General features: G+C 40.7%; 1 protein-coding gene across 2 annotated transcripts in view; it reads right to left on the minus strand.

Annotated features, from left to right (window-relative positions):
• The window catches only part of mitfa (melanocyte inducing transcription factor a), a 40680-nt gene that overhangs the window by 931 nt on the left and 15709 nt on the right, over nucleotides 1–24040 (minus strand). The window contains exons 1-8 of one of the 2 annotated variants that reach the window (XM_015959921.3): nucleotides 6348–10441; nucleotides 4596–4781; nucleotides 4422–4517; nucleotides 4217–4325; nucleotides 3839–3922; nucleotides 2818–2874; nucleotides 2586–2661; nucleotides 1832–1979 (exon numbers count right to left, since the gene is read on the minus strand). In XM_015959921.3, the coding sequence (XP_015815407.3) occupies nucleotides 1832–1979; nucleotides 2586–2661; nucleotides 2818–2874; nucleotides 3839–3922; nucleotides 4217–4325; nucleotides 4422–4517; nucleotides 4596–4781; nucleotides 6348–6422 (831 nt within the window). In that variant the 5' untranslated portion in view covers nucleotides 6423–10441. Of the gene's footprint in view, nucleotides 1–1831; nucleotides 1980–2585; nucleotides 2662–2817; nucleotides 2875–3838; nucleotides 3923–4216; nucleotides 4326–4421; nucleotides 4518–4595; nucleotides 4782–6347; nucleotides 10442–24040 lie in introns of those variants that run through there. The other variant, XM_015959922.3, reaches the window with a different exon arrangement.

A 24040-nucleotide genomic window follows, 5' to 3' on the forward strand; every position in this document is an offset into this window, starting at 1 on the left:
TAGATGCTTAAAACAAGTTTTTTCAAAACGTTCCATGGGTGAGAGGGATGAAAAACCCTTGTTTGTGGCAAAAGCAATTGTGATTTTGCGTATATGGCGCTTTCACGCCTGGGCCAGCATGGACCGGACTGGGTAGCTTTTAAAGTGTTCATGTCTAGGTAGCCTTGTATTTTTCTGCACTCAACCAGTCGGTTTTTCGGCCCACATATCAAAGAGGTCTGCTTCGAGCTGAACAGGTCCAACACACCCACTACAAACTGAGTGGCTGGCTCAAATAGACACCTACTGTTAGAAGGAGCCTCCGATTGGCGGATAGAATTAAGCAGCACGATTCATTATCGTTCTGTGCGTCTGTAGCCCCGCCCAAGTGCTCGGAGATTTCAACCTTTCCTGAGAAGTTTGTGTGACCAAAACCTACCGGTGCGGGACCCAGACCGACACCCAGATATGAAAGTGCCAATAGTTCCCTCTGACTTGTGGAGTCCCACTCACACACTCCCAATCTGACAAAAAATGTTCTGAGATGGAGAGAGACTATTTTGTTTGAACAGCTTAGGGCGGTGATATGATTCAACTCACTAACACAAGACAACGGGATTAATGAAGATGCAACATGATTGGACCAGAGATCCCAGCAACAACTGGCATTTGACCCCAGCCGAGTCTCAGCTACGCTTCCAGCTCGCTCATCCACTTGTAAGCTGATATGAAACGATACGGCTCAGAAGCGCTCGCCTCTTTAAAAAGAGAGAGAAAGGGAGAGAAAAACGGTTTGCTCTCTGCCTGAGCTGTGAATCTACTGTGTGTGTTCGTGTGCATGTGCGCTTGCTAACAGCTTGTTTCTCCAACTGAGATACTCAGAAAGCGCATGGTGGTGGGGCTGGGGGGCTGTCCATCACTGCCTCAGTGCCCCTCTCAGTCCTCCAGGCAACACCTCCTTTAGGAGCATTTTTCAAACAGGAAGTGTGGGTGAAGTCAGCTGACCCTTTAAATATAGCATTTAACTACATGTGCTTGCTGGTGGCACCAGTGCTCGGCAGCCTCGCCTCTGTCAGTGCACCCCAGGGCAGCCGTGGCTACATCGTAGCACATCCCCACCAGCGTATGTGTGTGTGTGTGTGTGTGTGTGTGTGTGTGTGTGTGTGTGTGTGTGTGAATGGGTGAATGACCGATTGTGTTGTAAAGTGCCTTGGGGGGTTCCAGGACCATAGAAGGCACTATATCAAATACAGGCCATTTACCATGTTTGGTTACATAAAGGACACAATGTAAGTATTTTTGAATTTAAACCATTTGAATGTGACACAGTACTTTAACTATGACGGCATTGGTAGAGAAAGCATAAATGTGACCAAAAAAGTTCTCTTATTTACTGTGACAAACGTCCAGCCTATCAAGGGGTGGGTGGGCATGGCCAGAAGCAGCTTTTCTCCTTTAAAGTGACAGCCATGAAACGGCTATCCATAACAAATCATTCTGAAAAAAACTGGAAATGTATAAAACAGAGTTGGTGAGATAGCTTTATGTGAGACTGATTTTGTTCCACATTGACCATGAAACCAGTTTAGATGCAAAAATAAAGTCTAAATATATCCCCTTTAACATTTAACAGGCATTTCTACTTTTTGTTGTTTAACCTATAAATAACTTTTGTCATTTCTCACATTGAGACTTCTTTCAGTTTTTTAACTTCTTTTACGCTTACTTTCTTTTAGTTTTTTTTTAATCAACATTTAGACTTGAACAGGATTCCTGAAGGCAGGCCATCAGTCTTTACTCAAACCTGCAGCTGGTTGGTTGCCCTGCAGCCAGGTGTTCTAGAATGACTCACCTGTATACGTAGCATCAGGTGGCGGTTTGTGTGCTCCAGCTTCCTCTGCCTGCACTCCAGCTCCTTGGCTCTCTCTTGCTCCCGCTGCAGCTTCCTGATGTAATCCACGGAGGCTTTCAGAATGGTGCCCTTATTCCAGCGCATGTCTCTGGGGAAGACAGGAGAGACAAAGATCTACAGTCAGCTGACCAGAACAACACGGGATTCTTCATGGCTCGTCGAGGTCAATAGGGCGTGTACTTTGAGGCATGAAGAGAAGGATGTTATAAACAAATGTTAACAAGTGAAGAACTCAGACTGATGAATGTCTGACCACATGGAGAACACAATTAGCATTATAGGAATCTAAAAACAACAATCTGGATGTTAATCACTGTTAATGTCAGCTTGTTTCTGTCTGTAAATACTTCAGCTTTATTTATTTGTTTGTTTGTTGGTTTGTTTCTTGTAATGACTAAATAAAATAAATAATAACATATGAAACAACACGTTGAATGCATAAAAAACAGACAGATTTTTATTGACCAGATAGAACCCGACCTGGATGATCCAGTGTTTGTACATCAGTTTCAGTTTAATCACTTTTCAAATGGTTTATTTTTTTATGTACATGTGTTCTGGTAACCAAGTAATTAGAAATAATAAGTCATTTTCTGTTTCTACAGTCAAACACTAACAAAAACGTTCACTGATTTGTCACAAACATGTTTTTTTAATCAATAATCTGAAATTTTAAATCCAAAGACATACTTACGGATCATTTGATTTGGGTATTAATGTCCCCAGCTCTTTAATACGATCGTTGATGTTGAACCTCCGTCTTCTTTCAACTAGAATGTATTCAAATGAGCAAAAGAAAGCAGAAAGTTTCAACTTTGATCCAGCAAAATAAGTTTCTGTTTTATGCACAAATCCATCACACTCACACACACACACACACACACACACACACTCACACACACATTAATTGCTCATTACTATCTTACTTAAGTTGTGGTTGTCTTTCTTCTGTCTCTCTTTAGCGAGAGCACGGACTTCTGACTCTGCAGGAAGGAGATGATGACATCAAATAGAGAAAATAGAAAATCAACTATTTTTATAAGGCACCAACTGAAAAGATATTTCATTAAGAAATTAAGAGCTACTTTATTAAAATTAAGAATAACTATTTAGAATTAAGTCTAAAAATATATAAATTAAATCCAAATATTCTGAAAACAAAATCTGAGTAAGTTTAATCAAAATGTTTAAAATGTATTTTTTTAAACATCTTAAAATCATTTATGAAGGTATAAATCTTCTTTTATATGTATATATATATATATATATATATATATATATATATATATATACATACATATATGTGTGTGTGTGTGTGTGTGTGTGTGTGTGTGTGTGTGTGTGTGTGTGTGTGTGTGTGTAGTAAATATAGCCCACAATTTTAAACTGCTGTAAAATGGAAGTACTCTACCAAAGTAAAAGCTCCTTTAATAATATCTCAGGGCCCCTTTGATGATATAAGTCTGTTCAATAATGGATCATTAATCAATTTTCCTGAATGGGTTTATTTTTTTAGTTTTTTTTTTTTTGTTTTACAACTGCCTAAATGTGGACGCTAACTGGATATTTAGCCAAAAATATTGCTCTTTTTTCTTAAATTTTGTAATAATAATAATGTATTATTATTATTATTATTATTATTATTATTATTATTATTATTATTATTGCTGTCTGGAATAATGAATAAACATTTAGACATAATTTTCTAAATAAATTCAAATTCAATTCAATGACAAAAGTTCCTTTAAAAAAATCACATCCAATTTTTATTATAGAGAAGCTAAATGAGTTAAAAGTGTATTTTTAAAAAACCCCATTATTTTACTGTCAAGGTCCCATCTATCTCTTCTTCTTGTTAAATTATTTTTTATTGTGTGCGATTCAGTTGTGCATGAAATAGTTTTGAAAAACAATGAATGGAAAACCTTGTTATTTTGTTTTTCTTACCTACTGGAAAGCCCTCAGACCTTTGATAACTTTCAAACTGGCCACAGGATCCAGGCTTGTCCAGTACTTGCTTCATGCCAGGAGCTGCAGTAATCATTTGGTAAATCATCGATTCAGTAGTATCTTGTGCAATACCAAATTGCACATAAAATAAAAATATGCTCTTAATTATCATTTCACGTTCTGTATATTGATGCAGATGTACTTTTTTCTCAATCACACATTTAACTACAGTAAATATGTATTAAAAATTTCAAACCACATTAGAAAAGAGAAGAAAAGATGAGTCAGCATTAAAAGATTTTAAAAGGTTTCTATAATTTGTCATCATTTTCAAAACTAACAACAAGACATTTATATTGGGTTCATGGGGCTTACCAGTGAATTCCCTTTTGATGTTGGGTGCACACGAGCTGCTGATAGAGAGACTCGTGAGGGGAAGCCCTTGGTTGCTGTACACGTCCAGTAAATTCCCAGAAACGGGCAGCTGAGGAGTCAAACACATTATTGGTGTCCAAATGTAACAAAACCGTTTTGAATCAAACTTAAAACCAAAAGGTGAAACAGAGTTTGCATAAATTACCGTGTTATTGATTTGGAGAGCTGGGTCCATCAGTCCAAGAACATCTTCGTTGTAACTTGACTCCAGGCTAATTATATCATCGATGACATCGTCCATCTGTTCAGTGCAAAATCACATTTTCTTTACTAAATGTGAAGTTAAGGTGGAGACTTTAAAAGCTATTGATGAATGTACCTCCTTCTCACAGTTGGAGCCGAGGGTGAGCAAGGCCATGGGACTGTTGGGGGCACTGCCACTGGGCATGCTGGGATCCGAAGGCTGACCGCCGGCTTTCCCGCCCAGAGTGGAGGACAGGTACTGTCTCACCTGCTGTCTCTGAGCCTGTTGGATGTGGTACTTTGTTGGACTTTCCAGGTGGGACTGCAAACGTATGTGAAGCATAAAGTTGTGGTTTCAGTCTTTCATTGAGTCTGATTAACAGGCTATAAAGTTGTTGTAAAGGGGTGAAGTTCACAAAGATCCAAATGAACAGAAACGGATGATGGAAACACGAGATCTTCCATACACATATCCATCCATCCATCCATCCATCCATCCATTTTCATCCGCTTATCCGGAGTCGGGTCGCGGGGGCAGTAGCCTAAGTCGAGAGACCCAGACTTCCCTCTCTCCGGCCATTTGGGCCAGCTCCTCCTGGGGAAATCCCAAGGCATTCCCTAGCCAGGTGAGAGAGAGTAGTCCCTCCAACTTGTCATGGGTCTACCTTTAGGCCTCCTCCCGGCTGGCCGTGCCCGGAAAACCTCACCTGACCGGGAGAAGGCATTCTACCCTTTTCCAAATCAAGACCATGGTCTCAGACTTAGAGGAGCTGATTCTCATCCCAGCTGCTTCACACTCGGCTGAGAACCGCTCCAGCGAAAGCTGAAGATCACGTTCTGATGAAGCCAGCAGGACCACAACATCTGCAAAAAGAAGAGACCTGATCCTCAGGCCACCAAAACAGATGCCCTCCACACCTTGGTTGTGCCTAGAAATCCTGTCCATAAAGGTTATGAACAGAATCTGTGACAAAGGGCAGCCTTGGCAGAGTCCAACTCTCACTGGGAACGAGCCCGACTTACTGCCAGCAATGCGGACCAAGCTCTGACACCGGTCATACAGGGACCTAACAGCACATATCAGAGGGCATGGTACCCCATACTCCCGGAGGACCCCTACAGGGCCCCCGTGGACGTCGTCAAACGCCTTCTCCAAATCCACGAAACACATGTAGACTGGTTGGGTGAACTCCCACACACCCTCCAGGATCCCCCTAAGGGCATAGAGCTGGTCCAGTATTCCACAGCCAGGACGAAAACCGCATTGCTCCTCCTGAATCTGAGGTTCAACAATCCTCTCCAGAACCCTTGAATAGACCTTACCAGGAAAGCTCAGGAGTGTGATCCCCCTGTGGCTGGAACACACCCTGCGACCCCCCTTTTTAAATAAGGGGACCACCACTACACACACACACACACACACACACACACACACACACACACACACACACACACACACACACACACACACATTTAAATGTCAAATGCTGTGTTTTTATTTAAAATTTTGAAAAAAGTTAAGAAATAACCAAACTGCATGACAAACTCTGCAGTCGAGCCAATAATTCCGGTTGTTCTACGACGAATGTCAGAGATGTCATTTCAGAAAAAGTCTCCTTTCCAAACAGATGGACAAGCTTCAGATTCTGTTAGTCTATTTAATTCAAATTTCCTCAAATGTTTCTCAGATTGGAAATTCCAATTTGTATTGACTAGGAGATGTTTGGTGTTCTTCACAAAAACAACTTTTTAGTTGAATCGCATCTTCTACGATGTCAATCAGAGCTGCATTGAAAACATTTGTTAGCAAACTCTTAATTTAGACTAATCATATTCCGACAGACATACAAAAAATATACCCCTAAATAAATAAGTAAACGGATCTCACCTGATAGTGGTTGTATTCAAGCATTTCCAGCATTTTGTGAAATGAATTTAAACCAGCTAAGAAGAAAAAAAACATGCACACATATGATCCCTTTATCTTAGCCCAGATAGAAGACAGTCAGCTAGCTCATGCAGCTCTAAGAGCAGTCTATAGTTTGGCCTAATTTATCTGGGGAATCAGGCTCATTAGCTATGCACGTTAAGAAACGGAGGAGGACATGAAGACTCATCCTCCCACCACTGTGTTGTTCCAGATGAAACGATGAATTTATGTCTTTATTGATCCCATTTGACGTCACGACCTTCAGCTCACAAAGGAGCCTTTTAGTTGGTTGGCCAGTGGTCTGCAAACTGAAGTTTGCTTAAGGCCAACTAACATTTAATCTTTAGTTCTGCTCATCTAGTATAAAACATCATTTGTTCTGAGCAGCAAAAAACAATCGACACCACTGTTTCACTAAAAACTCGCCATAAAAAACCCAAACATATATGTTGTTTACAACCCCTGTTAGTGTTGTTGCCTTGCAGAGGTTGGTTTAGTTATCGAGTCATAGTCACAGAGAAGACTAGATGAATGCCTTCAATTTAAAATGTAAACAAGTAACTTTTATGTGACTTTATGTGGTTTCATTCGTTCTAGGCCCACTTCAAACAAAATCTTCTTTTTTTTCCACTATGGGTTTTATATTTTAGAGTTGGTCGATCATAGCGCCACGTAGGGTCCTTGCTGAGCTTCAGTGAGTCCTGAAGTGATTTGAGAAAGATCAAACAGGAAGTGCAACGCTATTGGAAGTGTGCTGGGGTCATGGCTTCTCTAATCATATGGTTTAATTTTAAAGCAAATGGAAAACCTGCTGGGGAAAAATACAGGAAATTACCTTTAGATAAAAATGTGAAAAAACAATTAAATGTGACTGAAAGGATGTGATAGTCTGGCATTCAGAAGACTTGAGTAAAGTTTCCAAATAAACAATTAAAACCCACTCCAGACTGTTTTAATATATTAACTTTATGTTGATCAATAATTCTTCAGTTCTCTTCTTGGGAAATGCGTTTATTTATTTTGAAGTTAAAATTTTACAAATTGTGTGTTTTTGATTGTTTTTGCTGATAAGTAAATCAAAGCATAAAAATGGTGTCCAAAACTACAAAACGTAAAGAAAGGTGTTCAGACTCATCAAGAACATCATATATAAGAACCAACAACTAATTGCTGTTATCACCAACAATAAGAAATAGTCTAAAAAAGGACATTTTGCCCCCAAGAGCACAATCTATGTATCATAGGACAAAATACTGGACCTCAAGGTAACTCAGGATATGTGCAGCTCTAAGGACCTAAAAGGTATTTATGCTATTCTAGAGATCTAGACCAACTGGAGAGTATAAGATTTTGCCCCGCAAGTTGGTCTAACCATGCGCCACTACGGCCTTAGCAGGTCTATCACTGGCCCAGTTTTGTGTCTGGCCAATCCCAATGCTCTGTTTGTTTGACGGGCTTAGCACCGGAGCGGCAATGGGGGCAAACTATAAAGATGGCATTGGATGAGGAACATCGTTCATTTGAAACAGCTTTAGCATCAACTTTGGACAAGTTAGACTTGGGCTTTTCTTTGAGACATGAGCAGGCAGAGGTACTTAAGTCCTTTATTTAGAAACAAAGACGTATTTGTTTCTTCTTCAATAGTGTGTGGTGAACTACCCTCTTGACTTATTTCCTTAGCGATAAATACGTCATGTTGTGACGGGCGATGGTGGCACAGGAGTTAAGTGGTCGCCCCATAATCGGAAGGTTGCAGATCACTGTCGCTGTGTCCTTGGGCAAGACACGTAACCCCCCTTGCCTGCTGGTGGTGGCCGGAGGGACCAGTGGCGCCTGTGCTCGGCAGCCTCGCCTCTGTCACTGTGCCCCAGGGCAGCTTTGACTACGCTGTAGTTCATCCCCACCAGAGTGTGAATGTGTGTGTGAATGGGTGAATGACTGATTGTGTTGTGAAGCGCCTTGGGGGGTTCCAGGACTCTAGAAGGCGCTATATCAAATACAGGCCATTTACCATTTCATCTGTCTCTCTAGCCCCCTTCAGACAGGCTATGAAAAACGGAAATATTCAGGACTCTGTCCGTAAGAACTTTGTGTCTGAATACAAACATCCGGATAACGTTTTCCGTAATTAAACCGGACGATGCCCCCTAGTAACAGGTCCGGACTTGTTACGGACAAGGTGGCTGCTTCAGACTAGTGAGGTTGAGTTCCGGACAGGGAGGAGGGGGAGGAGGAGGGGACCGGGGGACGCTGTGCGCTCCTAGATAGCTCGCTCCTGTAGCATGCGGCAAACCATGGCAGCTCGCCTCCTACGGTACCGTCTAGACGTGCGACGGAGCACATCTCACCGCTTCCGTGATTCCTTTAACCATTGAGCGCAATCATCCAGGTCTTATGCGTCTTCGTGTGCACAGAATTATGCTTAACATAAGTCCGATTACCCCCACACCCCCGGAATGTCAATCTGAAAAGGGCTTCTGATTGATCCTAGTGCTGTCCAGTTGCTTGTGGAAACATTTTAGATACTCCTTCTTTTCTTTTAGTAAGACAAACAACCAAAGGTAAAGAGACTATTAGTTTGAAACAAAGACAGAATTAACTTCTTTACTTAAAGTTTGGAAGACAGTCAAAGATTCCTCCCCATGACCACGTTATGTTAATGGATCCTCATGGCCAGACTACATATATTTATATATATATACGATGGCTTGCCCAGCTAGATAAAAATAGTAAAGAGTCCAAATACATATTGGTTAGTGTTTTTAGGGTACGTCTGTAGATCGTATGCACTTTGGAGGATTTGGTGGCGGGATCATAGAAATATAGATTTTTAAAGGTTTTTATTAAAAGTGTTGTTTGCCAAATGTCTGTAAAATTTTGGTACCATTGATACAGCCAAAGAAAAAACTTTTCAATCTTTCTGATTTTGTAAGTTTTCCCACTGAAAAAGAATTGATCGCTCTATATATTTAACAGTAGGTGTTTTTGAACAGTGAGAGACAGAACATTAACCAAATGATCCAGACAAATGCATTTCTAACAAGCTATGAGTCAAGTTGCATTTCCATGCAAATGTGTACAGCAGCATGTGCAGTAAATCTGGTGGTGCCACAATGAAAAAACACAGCACAAAGTAAAAGTTAACATTTGGTCCAATAGAACAGTAGATGTTCTGAATCAGGAAACATTGACATGACTGTTTTCAGGAAAGTTTTAGATGCCAGAAATTAGCTTCTGGTCTGACTAGTTTTGAGCATTACCAAGATCCGAGAACTCCTCTTCCAAATGACTGAAAAGCTCCTTCAAAATGGTCTTGAGCCAAAACTATCAATCTATGGGCATGACGATTACATTAGTGTTGTGTGTGTTATGCTACCCCTGTACTTCAATGAAGCTGTCTTCCACAGAATTGGTCCTTGAAGTGAAAAATGCTGCAAAGCACCAGTGCTGCCATCAGAAGAACAAATCTGATCTATAAAAGGTACAAAATACAACTGTACACCCCACCCCTTGGTGATACACCTCTGAAGTTACGTTTCTCTGGGAGTGCAGGAGTCTAGAGCAGATAAAGAGACTAGAAACAGCTGATACAGAGCTGAAAAATGCATTGTTGGTTGGGTTATTGATTTCTGTCTGAAAACTACTCAGAAGCTGTCTAAATGGAAGTTTGTGTCTAAAGATAATTCTTAAACAGACAAAACAGGAACAAAACACTCAATATCAATTTACACATCAAGTGTGATGGAGCAATGAAATAAAATTTAAAATCATGGTTTGGATCATCTGCAGGAAGTCAGGAGGGAGCTATAACTTTGTAGTGCCAAGTTTAGGATCTTGTCTAAATCAATGGACACTTAAATCCAGAAAAGTGCTGTCAGAATGTGAAACACGACACTGTGACTGTTTGTGGGCTTGCTCCGTCCTTCAGGCGACACAACAAAGTCAATTTTATAACCATTTAGTTAAACTGGTACCATTTTAAAATAAGAGTCTCTTTATTAATGTTACTTGTTGCATAGTTAAGCAGAAGTACCCCTAAAGGACAGTTGTTCGTCCTTTAATCAAAACTTATTTTGAGCCTGAGAGGGTTAATCACAATTTTAGTTCACATTTTGCCATGTTTTTTAATCATTTTTTAAATATATTTTTTGTATTTCACATTTTTTTGTTCTTGTGAAACACCTCGGGATTTTAATCTTGAGAGGTGATATAAAATATAGTTTTCTTTTTTTCTTTGTTACCTTGGGGGGTGTAGAGCCTTAAGAAGGTGCTATACAAATACAGGTCCTTTACCAATGCATTACTTAATATTAAGCAGTTGTTAATATGTTATTTAATATGCTATTAATGCTTAATAATGCATACGTAACATTAATAAATGGACCCTTATTGTAAAGTGTCACCGATACATTTCTCGCCTGTCTAACTGCTAAAAGCAAGGCTGTAGTGCGTGTATTGTATATAAAGAGAGTAATGACTCTTCCTACCAGTCTTTATCTTGATGTTGCGGTTAAATAGATTTGGGGGGCTATTTTTAAAATGGGCGGAGCCTAAAAATGGCTCTCTTTCTCATAAAGATTGTGGACCTCCTGAACTAAGACTTCATTCTTCAGCATGATAATGATCCTAAACTCACTGCTAATGAAATCATAGCATAACCGGACAGAAACGCACAATGAAAGACTATGTGTTAAGTAGCCCCCACCCCCACCCCCCCCCCACCCCTCCGCCCCCACCCCTAGAGCATGCTGGGATCATCATGACTGTAAAGTGGACAAAAAGCAATAAACTTCAAAAGCAAAACTGTGGAATGTTCTTCAAAACGTTCAGACAACTTTTCCCGTGTGTTGTGACTGTCGGCGACGAGTGGCAGAAGGCAAGGCAGCTTTATTTATAAAGCACATTTCAAACACAGAGCAATTCATTGTGCTTCACAATTATCACGATATGGTATGAAAACAACATAAAACACAAATGAAAATACATATTCATGGAATTGTGGTTTAGAGCTAAAGGAGAAGACAACGTTACAGTGCAGATTGCAGTGGAGATACCGCAACATAAGAAACAATGCTTTTAAAGTGCTGATGAGTACATTAACCCTCTCAGGCTCAAAATAAGTTTTGATAAAAGGACGAACAACTAAGTCCTTCAGGGGTACTTCTGAGTTAAAAAATGCTCATGAAATACGTATGTGGAGCAACCAGGTAGGTAGGTTTTAACATTGCAACTCTGCAACGCCTGCCTCCAGAGGGTTAAGGTTTTTAGTTTTGTTTTAAACAACACTAGGGTTGGGCACATCTGAGGCCATGGGGAAGCTAATTCCAAATGTGAGCAGCATAGTAACTACAAGCATCTCCACCTAGTTTTGTTCAGATCCGTGGTTCTACCAGCTGATTGTTTCCAAGGGATCTCCGAGCCCTATTGGGTGTAGAAACAGGAATGCATATATGTATTTTGGTCCCGTGCCACAGAGTGATTTATAAACTAGTAGAAGCACTTTGAAAGAAGCAGGATTCCAAGAAAATGAACAAACTGTAATTTGGAATTACGGAATTTCATGTTTCATGTTTCACATATAGGTGGCACCTGAGAGGCAAATGTCTTCAGAATAACCAGACAAGTCCAGTTGTTTTTAGTTAAAACTCTCCAGTGAGATACTGCAGCCTTGCAAAATTCAAAGTTTACTTACGAGACATCAGCCTGGGCCAAAGAGTAAATACAGACAAACAAAATATTGATTCTCAGCTTGTTAAAGTTCAACAAATTCCTGTAGTAAGATTCTCTTAGTAATTAAATATGTTTCAAGAAACTGATGCTTCTCCATTTCAATTTGTTTCTAACTAAAATCCTCATATTGTGTTATAATTGGGTTGATTTGCACCAAATGGCTCTGAATGGGACTGTTTTGATCGGAAATTGCATATGCTGGGATAATAATCAGACCTGCTCGTTTTGCTGCATGGTCCCTGAGGGATGTTAGTGTTCAATAAACTGAATTGAAAAAATAAAAATTACATTTTGTCAGTACCTTAACAAAGATGCTAACGACGTTTGTTTTTTTATTTCTAATTCTCACAAGTTAGAGGTACAAGTCCAAATCAAGTTCCATACTCGTCTCCATTTCTGATGTGCATCAACACATTTTTCTCCTAAATAAGATGTAGCCATATTTACAGCTCTAGTGATGTAAACAGAGATTCGCTGTTTTTCTTTAGAGCATCTTAAATCAATACATATTTACATGCAAAGGGAATAAAGGCATGTAGCCTAATTTTTCATCTTGTGTGCCCAACAGAGTCACGGCAGCTTGACTGGATGTGAGGCTGACTCGACTCGATCTTGCTGAATTTCAGTAATTAACCTTTAGGTCCTTTTTTCCTTCACTGTACTTTCTCACAAATTGCACTGGGATATTTACTCACTACAGGCTAACTCAAAATACAAGAGAAGAATGGTTAGAGTAAAACAAACAGGATCAAGATGTTGATTAAGTTTATTAAAGAAAGGCACGAGTAAAGAAACACGAGGCTTCGGCACAGGAAAGACCAGATGTTTACCAGGAATCCAGCTCAAATTTTGGTGAATCACTAAATATGAGCCCAGCCAACTTTAACACATTTTATTTTCTATCAGTAACTAAAAACATCAAGTAAATTCAATCTAAGGACAAAGCAAACAAAAAACTCTCAATACGTTCAAGCTTTCCATTCAGAATCAGTCTGTTCTATCCTCACAGTAACACTGAACAGCGCATGTTTTTGTTCCGTTGATACAATAACGGTAGCTTTTAATAAAGTGTAAAACACCAACAATGCATCAATGTCATGACAAATTCTTCCAGTTTTAAATAAACAGCCACAGAGCTGCCAGTTAAAGTGCTCCTGGGTGAGTTTAACTAAAACATTGATTATTTGCACGGCTTCATCTCACGTTTTTTCACAGTTGAGAATGTTGTGGGTCTGCATTAATAAGCAGGCACACAAAGATCTGAGCGTGAAGCCCTAGAGTGAATTAGTTCATAGTCTGTAGTTTATTCTATTAGCCATGCCATCAGAATCTGCATCCTCCTCACGTGCTGTGATATGTAATCCCTTGTGCAGCGTTGGTGCAGATGTCTGCTGCTGGAGCTCATGAGATTCTGGAACACAGAGCTTCACTTCTCTGTTTGGATGAGTGGAAATGTACTTGTAGAGGTGAACACAAACACAGGGGAAGCGCCCGCTGGCTGGCCGGGGCTTTATATGATAACACTGAGAAAGCATTCTTTGTAAACTCATAGTAGAGTTCCTTTGTCTCCGTTTCGTAGGCTGGCCTTTTCCTTCAGCAAACCTTTGAGTTGAAAGAGAACTATTAACAAGGGTTGTATTGCATTTATCCCTGAAGCTAGCCCAGCTCTTACTTTATTCATGGACTCTTTGTGAGAGAGAGGTTTATTACCTTCTCAAGGAAAGCACATGGCTCTGGGTTTTAGACTTATGCCTTTAGGACCACTAACATTTCAAGAGATAGTCGTCACTCTTTGACCCCTGAAGAGAAACAGATCCATTCATGTTTCTCTACCAGCTCTACTCGGTACTCCAGCACTTCCAAATTCCTTGGAAACCAGCCAGTCTTCAGGGCACTTCATTAAAAGGATGTTTAACATCTTAAAACATGGACACATGTGTGCTTTAAACGGTTGGATTCATTACAAATAGATGATGCTGCTTCTAAGGCCAGTCATTGACTCAATAAACCTTTGAGAAGCATGGGCACATGGGAATTCGTTGACTGCCACTCACGCAAATGCTTCATGTGCACACAACTACTGCTTCACTCACTGCACAGAAATGCCCGTTTGCAATGGGCTTTTTCTCTTACGTGTTTACCACTTTGTCTATCACACTGATCAGTGTTGGAGCTTGAGGGTTCTGCGCAGTATCTTAGCTGTTCCTAGAACTGCACTTTTCTAGACAAAGATGTCTGATGTTTTTCTTGGGATCTGCTTTAAGCACCCCTCCAATTTGGGGGCTACTGCCCCGATGACCACGGGCACCACTGATGTCTTCACTCTCCAGGATCCTTGAAGTTCTTCTTTGAGGCCCTGGTACTTGTCTAGTATCTCATGCTCCTTTTCCTGATGTTGCCATCAACCATAATGGCTGTCCTCTGTTGTTTGTCCACCACTACAAAGTCTGGTTGGTTCTCCATCACCATTTTGTCAGTCTGAATCTGGAAGTCCCACAGGAGCTTGATTATTTTATTCACCACTTTGTCCTTGGGACCGTGTTGCCCACTTTGACCTTGGGACTTCCAGTCCTTACTCTGCACAGATGTTTCTGTACACTATACCAGGTTGTGGTGTTCCATGTAAGCTTTCCCTGTCAGCATCTTACCCTGCAGTTATGTGGTGGATTGTCTCAGGGGCCTCGTTGCATAGCCTACACCTCGGGTCTTGTCTGATGTGGCAGATCTTGGCCTCTGTAGCTCTGGTGTTCAGGGCCTGTTCCTGTGCAGCCATGATGAGTGCCTCTGTGCTGTCCTTCAGACCAGCTCTTTCTAGCCGTTGGTAGGATTTCTTGATATCCACCACTTCAGTTATCTGTCTGTGGTACATCCCATGTAGGGGTTTGTCCTCCCATGATGGTATTTCCAGCGTCTGCTCCTCTGTTCTCCATTGTCTGAGACATTCACTGAGCACATCATCTTTTGGGGCTTTATCCATGCTGCATGCTTGCTTAGTATGAGGATTGCTGTAAGGAATCTGACACTAGTCAGTGACTCGATGCAATTTGCTGGGTTCCTCATATAGGAAACCTTTTACTGACTGGCTTAATGAACTGAACTGCATTGGGATGTTTACTGTGTGAAGTGCCTTGAGACGACTCTTGTCATGATTTGGCGCTATATAAATAAACTTGAATCGATTTGATTGTACTTATGGATCTTGGATGTTTCATCCTGGAAAGTGGCTCTCACACTCCCTAGTCCTCTGCCTCCTTCTTTATGGCTGTACAATCTCAAAGTGCTGGATTTGGATGGAACCCCCCATGCATGGTTAGGAGCTTCCGTGTCTTAACATCTGTGGTGTGTATTTCTTCCTTTGAGTTAGACCTGGTTCACACACCAGTATTTTTAAATTGTCAGCCACTTATACAGCATGTGCTGTACAGTAACATGGCAAAAACTACACACCACATACACTCACAGATGTTCTCTGGTCAGAAGGGAAACTTTGTGAGACCAAACGCGACTGTGCAGCATGCTACCATCACTTTGCTTTCTGATCTGCTTCACGTCACATTTAACAGGTCAGTACGTTTGTCTGTCCCAGAAAATCAGTCCATAACAATCAGACATATTTGAAAGCCCGGAGTTTTGATCAAAGAGAAGTACTTTTGCCTTGAACATGTCCCTGAGGATGAGGTCTGTGGTAATCCGCAGTCTGTAAGTGTAACACCTTAAGTTGTTCGCTCCAGATTTTGGTGGTAAAACCGGTTCAGTTCAAATGGCAAAAAATAATTTTAAAAAAGTACTTTTCAGAGATGTTTTCTTTAGAAGAATATGTATTAGTTGTGTGTTATACAGAAGTTATCTGTGAGGATCTTCAGTGGTCATCACAGGATATGAGAGGTTTGATTGATGATTTCTGAAGGACCAGAGGCAGGGTTCGTCTTTAGAGGCCCTGCAACAACATGTTTAGCCTATAGGTCAATATGAACTATTCAGGTCCAGTGTCTGATAACTCCTCCTACTGGGCATTCAAATGAAAACCTCTAAACTCAAGATTTTTCATGGCTTCAAAGTTATATTCAGATGGAACAGCATGTGGAGAATTCTGATCTATACAACAGTTAACAGCTTTTCCATGTTTTACAACCGACAAAATAAGACAATCAAACTTTCAGACTGCGACCACTCTGCTGTTGCCAAAGTTTCTCTGATACAAAATTAAATCTCTACAGTTTTAACAGCCTCATACTCTGCAGGAAAACAGAACACATGTGACTGAAGAGCAAATGTTTATTTTCCAGATCATCAAAACCATAAAAAAATTTAAAACAGAGAAATATGTGATTTTGAGTAGAGCAGCAGCAGCATGTGCTGAGTTCCAGCAGCGCCTGGAGGAAACACACTTTGCTCCCTTGCCGAATGCCCCCAGTAACACTTCTCAGCTGTCTGCAGCTAAAGCTGAGAAGGGCCATTTCACCAAGAGGAGGAGCTTAGCACAAAGACATGTCTTCACGGCGGCCTAGCCTGAGGCTGCTGGTTAACATTAGCAACACCATTTAACATCATTTTCCAAGAAGCAGACACATTGTCCACTCACTGTGGGATTAAAGGCATGCACTTGCTTAAGTTACAGACAATAGAGCTGAATGTAGCAGCTAGAAAAGCGCAGTGAGCCTCAACATCACAGCTGGTGCAGAGCTATGCTAGCAACAAAACCCACCTACAGAGTGAAAAAGTAAAGACCAGTAAGGTTCTGTCTCAACAAGAGCAAAGGTCCCACTCGTGCTGATCTGTCAGTTGTGACAGATGATGTGCATCCCTGAAGAAAAGGAATAGTTATAAATTCTGCAGTAAAGAGAAAGTGAACACATCTCATTGAAACTTGCAGATATGTGACCTTTTCCTTGAAAACATGATCTTGAAACATTTACTTGGTGTTCAAGATTGAGAACAGCGCTCCAGGTTTAATCAACAAAAGGCCCTCTCTTTTAGCCTGACTACAGCTCTTTTTGAGCCATCCCATAAAATCAAAGAGCACAACGATGCAGCATTATTTAACTCATAGTGCCTGGAGTTTGAAGCAAAGGTCAGGGTAAACCACGAACAGCTGCACGTGGAACTAAAAAAGATTTTTTTAAACATTCTGAGCTCTTGAGGTTATCACATACGGCTTAACATTTAAACGTGGAAAAACTACAAAACAATGCAAAAGGAACACGAAGACCAAATTTAGGTGCACAGACTTGGTGAACGTGCTGGGCAGGTCACCAGGTCATTAAAACAGACAAACCTTCAATTCATTTGGCAAGATTTGTCTGTGGAAGGAAATGTGAGTAACTGACTGGGAAAACCGACACGTGCAGGTAGAGCATGCATACTCAATAAATAAATAAAAATAAACAGCTGAGATGGAAACTAGAGACCTTAACATCTCACCCCTGCACAGCTGATTTCAATACTATCAGACACAATCTTAAACAAATACAGACGCAACTAAACACAGAAGCTTAACACATTTTCAGTGTAAAAGTCTATTGCAGTGATGCCATTTCATATTTGTAGCTTATGTGTGACCTAACGACTGATTTAGTTCCTGCATCATTCCGGAACTGAAAGGGTGTGTTTTTCCTGGCTTTAATCCTGGCAGTTGAGAGGAACAACATCACATATGACATCAAACTGGAGTGGATGAGGTGTCGACCACAGGACTGGAAGAGGCGTCGACCACAGGACTGGAAGAGGCGTCGACTTCCATTGACTTCTGGTCCGGGGGGCGTCGATTCCTGGTCCGGAGGCGTCGACTTCTGGTCCGGGGGCGTTGATTTCTGGACCGTCGACTTCTGGACCATCGACTTCTGGACCGCCGACTTCTGGACCGCCGACTCCTGGACCGTCGACTTCTTGACCGCCGACTCCTGGACCGCCGACTTCTGGACCGCCGACTCCTGGACCGTCGACTTCTTGACCGCCGACTCCTGGACCGTCGACTTCTGGACCGTCGACTTCTGGAGTGGTGGTGCGGGACCGGGTGCTGACTGAGCTGGTGGTGTCGGTAAATGGCAGAGCAGGGTGGAAAGATTGTCCAGGTGGAGTTCCTGGAGACTGAGGCTCTGATGGAGTTGGACCAGCTCAGCTCGGAGACCGGCGAGCTCTGCTGGGTGGACTCAGGCTCGATCCTTTGGCCCAGAGACAAGGGAGCTGCTGACTGGACCGAAACCTTCTCCTGCTGATTCGGGGAGGATAGGGTGTCCAGCTGGAGCTCCTGGTGGCTGACGAGCTGACGGATCCGGTCAAGCTCCGCTTGGAGGCCGGCGAGCTCTGTCAGCTGAGCTGTGGGCGTCGTTCCTCCGCCTGCAGATGACGGAGGCGTAGACAGGACTGGAGACGGGACAGCTGATCCGACTGACACGCCAAGCCGGGGCAGCGGCGAGCTCGCGGCTCCGTCCGGGGACAAGGGGTGCCGGTGAGCCCGGCATCCTTCCAAACGCTGTGGGTCAAATCCGGGGGAGCACACAGCCAGGATGGTGCCCACATAGCAGGAGCGGTCCATCTGCGCCTCCCCGTCCAACTCTCCTTCCGGCTCCGGGAGGGTGGAGAGGATCGCCGAAGCCCGGGCTCGGCGGCGGCGTCCTCGGCGAGGCGATGCCGGAGGAAGAGGAGCTGGCCGGTGGTCCGAAGTTAAAAACTGGAGCAAGCACTCCCAAGGGAGAACCTCCCCGCTGGATCCTTTACTGGGTTGATTCATTCTGTCAGCGCATGCTGGTGAGTGGAGCGGAGGTGAGGATCCACACGCTGGGGAGGAATCAGGCAGGCAGACAAACCAGGACGAGGTAAAGTCTTTAATGAAGCGCACACGTTGGACCATGAAACAATGAACCAACAATAGACACAGAACTGAAGGGGTTTAAATTCAAGAGGGCTGGGAGCTTGGGTGATTGGAAAACGAGAGGCAGGTGGGAGCAATTAACAGAGACACATGACTAAACAGAACGGGGAGACAAGACAGGGTGTGACATATTTGATATAGCGCCTACTAGAGTCCTGCCCCCAAGGCACTTTACAACACAATCAGTCATTCACACACACACTCACGCTGATGGCGATGAGCTACGATGTAGCCACAGCTTCCCTGGGGCACACTGGCAGAGGCCTTTCTTTGTTAACTGCCCATGTTGGGTACCCACAGGTTTTTTAAGAGTTTTGTATGAGCTGGTCTTCTTATCTGCGTTCATCTTCTTCTGTTATTATGTTTGTTCGGTGGTAAAGTGTTCTGATTACTGATATTTGATGTATTTAGGCCAATAGTAGACAGCATAGGTACACCGACAAAGAATATGGCATAAGAGATAATCAGCAGTATCATCAGTCCACAACTAGGTAACACAAATCAGCAAAGCAAAAATAGCACGGAACTAGAAAATGAGCTAAAAAGATTACAAGGAAACAGTAATCTCACACAGTGTTACATCCCTGTTCACCAAAACACCAACCCAAAAAACCCAGCATTGTTGGGCAAGTTACTTCAAAACTGTAATACATTATTTATTACCTTCATTTTAAAGTAATTCATTTTTTCTTTTCCAGTCTGCTGAATGCACAGCATGCACAGATTACAAGTGGCTGTCATACTGATTCACTGTTCGGTTTAAAATACCACTAAAATGCAGACATTTCTCCTGTGGAAACACATTAGCTCTGCGTTAGCCTACTAGCTAACAGCTATGGCGTTTGAATCCCCACCTGCGATACATTGGGTGAGGTAGTGGTGTTGTATTCTTCCAAAAAACAAAGAATACTGATGTAGTGGAACTTGTTGAGATTAAGCTATTTTGTTCCATTAGAAAATCTCTATCTCAGGCTGAATTTAAAAAGTCACATTTCTTGTTTTTTTATGGATAAGTCCGACCTTTTTTTTACCTGATTCCGATCTTTTTAACAAAACTGTGTTCGGGCCCAATTTCCAATCACAGAATCAAATCAGAGCATCGCTATAAAACTTAAATCTATTCTAGTTCAGAGGTCAGTATTGAGCGCTGTAATGAAGGGATCTTCATTACAGGGGTTTTCTATTGTTTGCACAGCACTTTAAATAAATACTTGCACTTTGGTGAAGACACTTCAGCACTTTATTTAGCACTGCACTTTAAGCATGAACTTGCACATTAAGAAGTTTTTAACTGAGGCTTTAGCATTTTAATAATTAGTATGTAGCCTTTGTTCCATGTCCTGCACAGGTGCTCCTGGTGGAGAATCATGGTGGTTGCCTGTGAGGACAGAGGATTGTTAATGGGGAAAAGGGTTTACTGATTTTCAGCTTTAAGCAAAGGCAGTTTAAATTTGAATATTGGAAGTGAGTGCAAGATGGTTGCTAAAGTGTTTCTCACCTGTTTCTTTGTCGTCTACAGGGTGTTTGGGCAAATGTTTCCCTCAGGGTCCAGACACTCTTTAAAGGTTCCGGGAGAGGCCATAGGAGAAGGGTCTAGTGTGTTTTGTATGTAGTTTGTTGTAAAATGTATAGGTGCTATGTTTTTAAAAATCTTTATAAAAAAATAGCTAGAAAAATGTTTTGTATTTAAAATGGTTGAACAATAAGTGGTACAATAGATCGAAGAGGTAGTGGTTAAACTCCCCTGTGGGTGGAAGATGGTTTAGTCCAGGTGACCGCTGAAACTATTTAAGGCTGCAGAAATAAATGAGAGATGGTTTTTTTTTTTTGGCATGTGCTGGAATAAACTGTTGCTACCTCCACCTTATGCTGCCTCCGTCATCTTCACTGTAAATCCAACCACAACGGCCGTGTTTATGAGAAGCGCATGACAAACCTTGGTGTATCAACGCCCTTCATGTGACTCAATTATCGTGAAGTAGCTTTCAGCTTCATAAAGGTTGGTGACTCCTGCTTTAGATGGTCTTTCAGTCTAAGGATTACTGGATTTTTGCACCATAACCATAACAGTTATTTAACGAGTTTCACCTGTAGCTAACCTTTTAGATAGCTGTAAATGAGATCTTTAATCAGTCTTCCTTTTCACTTGCTGGGCAAATTTTATTTACTGTTGAAATTATGGGCTTTACCCCCATTTAAAAAAGCTTCTCGAAACACTTCAGGCTCTTTTAAACAACGTGCACTCTCCTCTTTACTTGCAAAGACATGGACCTGCTGGCTATCATGTCTTCATCCTTTTGATTGAGTTTTTATCAGTTTTACAAAATTATTTAATCAATTAGTTTATTAACTGTTTTTCTTTGTCTGATAAGCCAAACCAATACATCTCCAAGAATGATTTGGAGCAGAGCCCATCTTTATCACAGCAGTTATTATTAGTAGTGAAACAACCATAAATGTTACAGTCTGTTACATGCAGTCATGAAACCACATGGTGACGGGAGGCCACGTGCCAAATCCGATAGACAGCTTGACCTTCATGCTGAAGTTGGTTTGAGTAGTAAAGCCGAGACTGTGTTTCACGGCTATCTGTAGACGTGTGTTCAGAGATTAAAAGTAAGAATGAAACGTTCAAGTCAACAATTTCCTTATGAACTTAAATGTCTCCATCAGCCACGAGCAGATGCTATCAGAGAAAATGACATTGCATGCATTTCTGTAACAATCAGAGTTAATGACCTAGGCAGAAAATCAATCGATGATGCAGGAATTTTCTGAAAGCTGAGATTTTGTTGAAACGTTAGTAGTGGTTTGTATTTGTATGTAATAGATGCTCTCTCACCTGAGTGCTCCAGCCTCTGTGTCTAATGCTGAGATTTTCTGTTATTGTAGCGACGCTGATTATTTATTTATTTTAAATGCAAACATTTTCTCACGCTCTTAGGTTCCATGCGGCCACTCCGCGTCTCAAATGAATGAAAATATGTCAGTGTAGTGGAGCAAATAGGATTAACAGGGTTGAATGCCAAATGTCTGGAAACAAGAATTCTCCCAAGAGATTATCCCCCAAAGGGCTTAACTTGCTTCACTCCAAAAGAAAAATACAATATGTTTTGTGTTTGAAATGCTGACACAAGTTTCTGAAGATGAAGTTAAACTGTGATGATTTATTAGTTTAGTTTATTTCAAACAAAGAAAACATACATTTTTTTAAAAAAATACCACAAACAGAAAAAATACATATCATCCCTTCTTCTGTGTTTGAAAAGGAGTAGGCTGAAGTGGAAACTTATATGTCCCTACCCCTTTATACAAGTAATTTTTACTTGTTTACTAAATCTAACACAAAACCGACATTAAAACAAACAAAATGGTACAAGTCACCAAAAACCACCAAATTATATGGAAAAAAAACAACAAAAGAAAAAAAAAAACATCTTTTTACAATTGATACAATTTACTTTTCCTTAGAATAAAGGACACTCACATAAATCATCTATTTTCTACTATATACTTGTTCAGAATATGTTTTTTATAATTCATTTTAAACACATTTATATTTGTACTTACTTTAATTTCTTCTTCTAAATTGTTCCATAATTTAACCCCAATTATTGTGATACACATCTGTTTTAATGTTGTTCTAAACTTATGTATCTTTAAGTTTAGTGTCCCTCTCAGGTTATATCCTCCTTCTCTCTCTGTGAACAGTTTCTTTATTTTATCAGGCATTAATTTATTTCTTACTTTATACATTATTTGTGCTGTTTTGTATTTAACCAAGTCCTGGAACTTCATTATCCGTGTTTTAATAAAAAGTTCATTTGTGTGATCCAAATATCCTGCATTTGTTATTAATCTGATAGCCCTTTTCTGCATTGTTGTTAATGTCTGTAAATGACTTTTGTACGTGTTTCCCCAGACCTCTACACAATAGCTCAAATATGGCAGTAGCATCGTATTGTATAACATATAAAGTGCTTTCTGATTAAAAATATACTTAGCTTTCCCCAATAAAGCAATGCCCCGTGCAAGCTTACCCCTAACATATTTGATGTGTGGCTTCCAACAGATTCTGCTGTCTATGACCACCCCAAGAAATTTTATTTCATATACTCTCTCAATTTTTACATTATTAATTACTATATCTAATTCATTGTGTCTTCTTTCATTACCAAACAACATAAATTTTGTTTTCTCTAAATTTAGTGACAGTTTATTTACATCAAACCATTTTTTTAATTTATTTATTTCCTGTGTGACCACATCCAGGACCTGTTGCAATTCCACCCCCGAGCAAAAAACATTTGTGTCATCTGCAAACAATACAAACTTCAATACTTGTGAAACCCTACAAATGTCATTTATGTACATTATGAATAGTTTAGGTCCTAAGACTGATCCTTGAGGCACCCCACATTGTATCTGTCTTAGTCCTGATTTATGTTGATTTATTTGCACGTATTGTTGTCTATTTGATAAATAACTTTTTATCCAGTCCAATACTATACCCCTGAAACCATATTTTTCCATTTTTCTCATCAATACATCATGGTTTACTGTATCGAAAGCTTTCTTCAGATCTAAAAACAACCCTATTGCATGCTTCTTTTTGTCAATGCATTCTGTTATTTCCTCATTAAGATCAATCAGTGCCTGGACTGTTGCCTATTATTCCTGAAGCCATACTGGCATTCCGTCAGCAACTCACATTGATCAACAAAATTATCGAATCTTTTAACAAACAGTTTTTCTAATATTTTGGAAAATTGTGATAGTATTGACACAGGTCTATAATTTGTAAATTGATGCTTATCTCCTGTCTTGTAAATAGGAATTACCCTTGCTACTTTCATGTTATTTGGAAAAAACCCCTTTTGAAAAGAAAGATTACAAATGTGTGTTAATGGTTTTACAATGCCCTCAATCACATATTTCAGTGTTTTCATGTCAATATCGTTCCAGTCTGTACTGGTTTTATTCTTCATATTTCTAACTATCTCATAAATCTCCTTCTCATCAACTGCTCTTAAAAAAACAGACTTTTTAT

This window comes from Nothobranchius furzeri, chromosome 3 (assembly GCF_043380555.1).
Source record: "Nothobranchius furzeri strain GRZ-AD chromosome 3, NfurGRZ-RIMD1, whole genome shotgun sequence".
In the NCBI taxonomy this organism is placed as follows: Eukaryota; Metazoa; Chordata; class Actinopteri; order Cyprinodontiformes; family Nothobranchiidae; genus Nothobranchius; species Nothobranchius furzeri.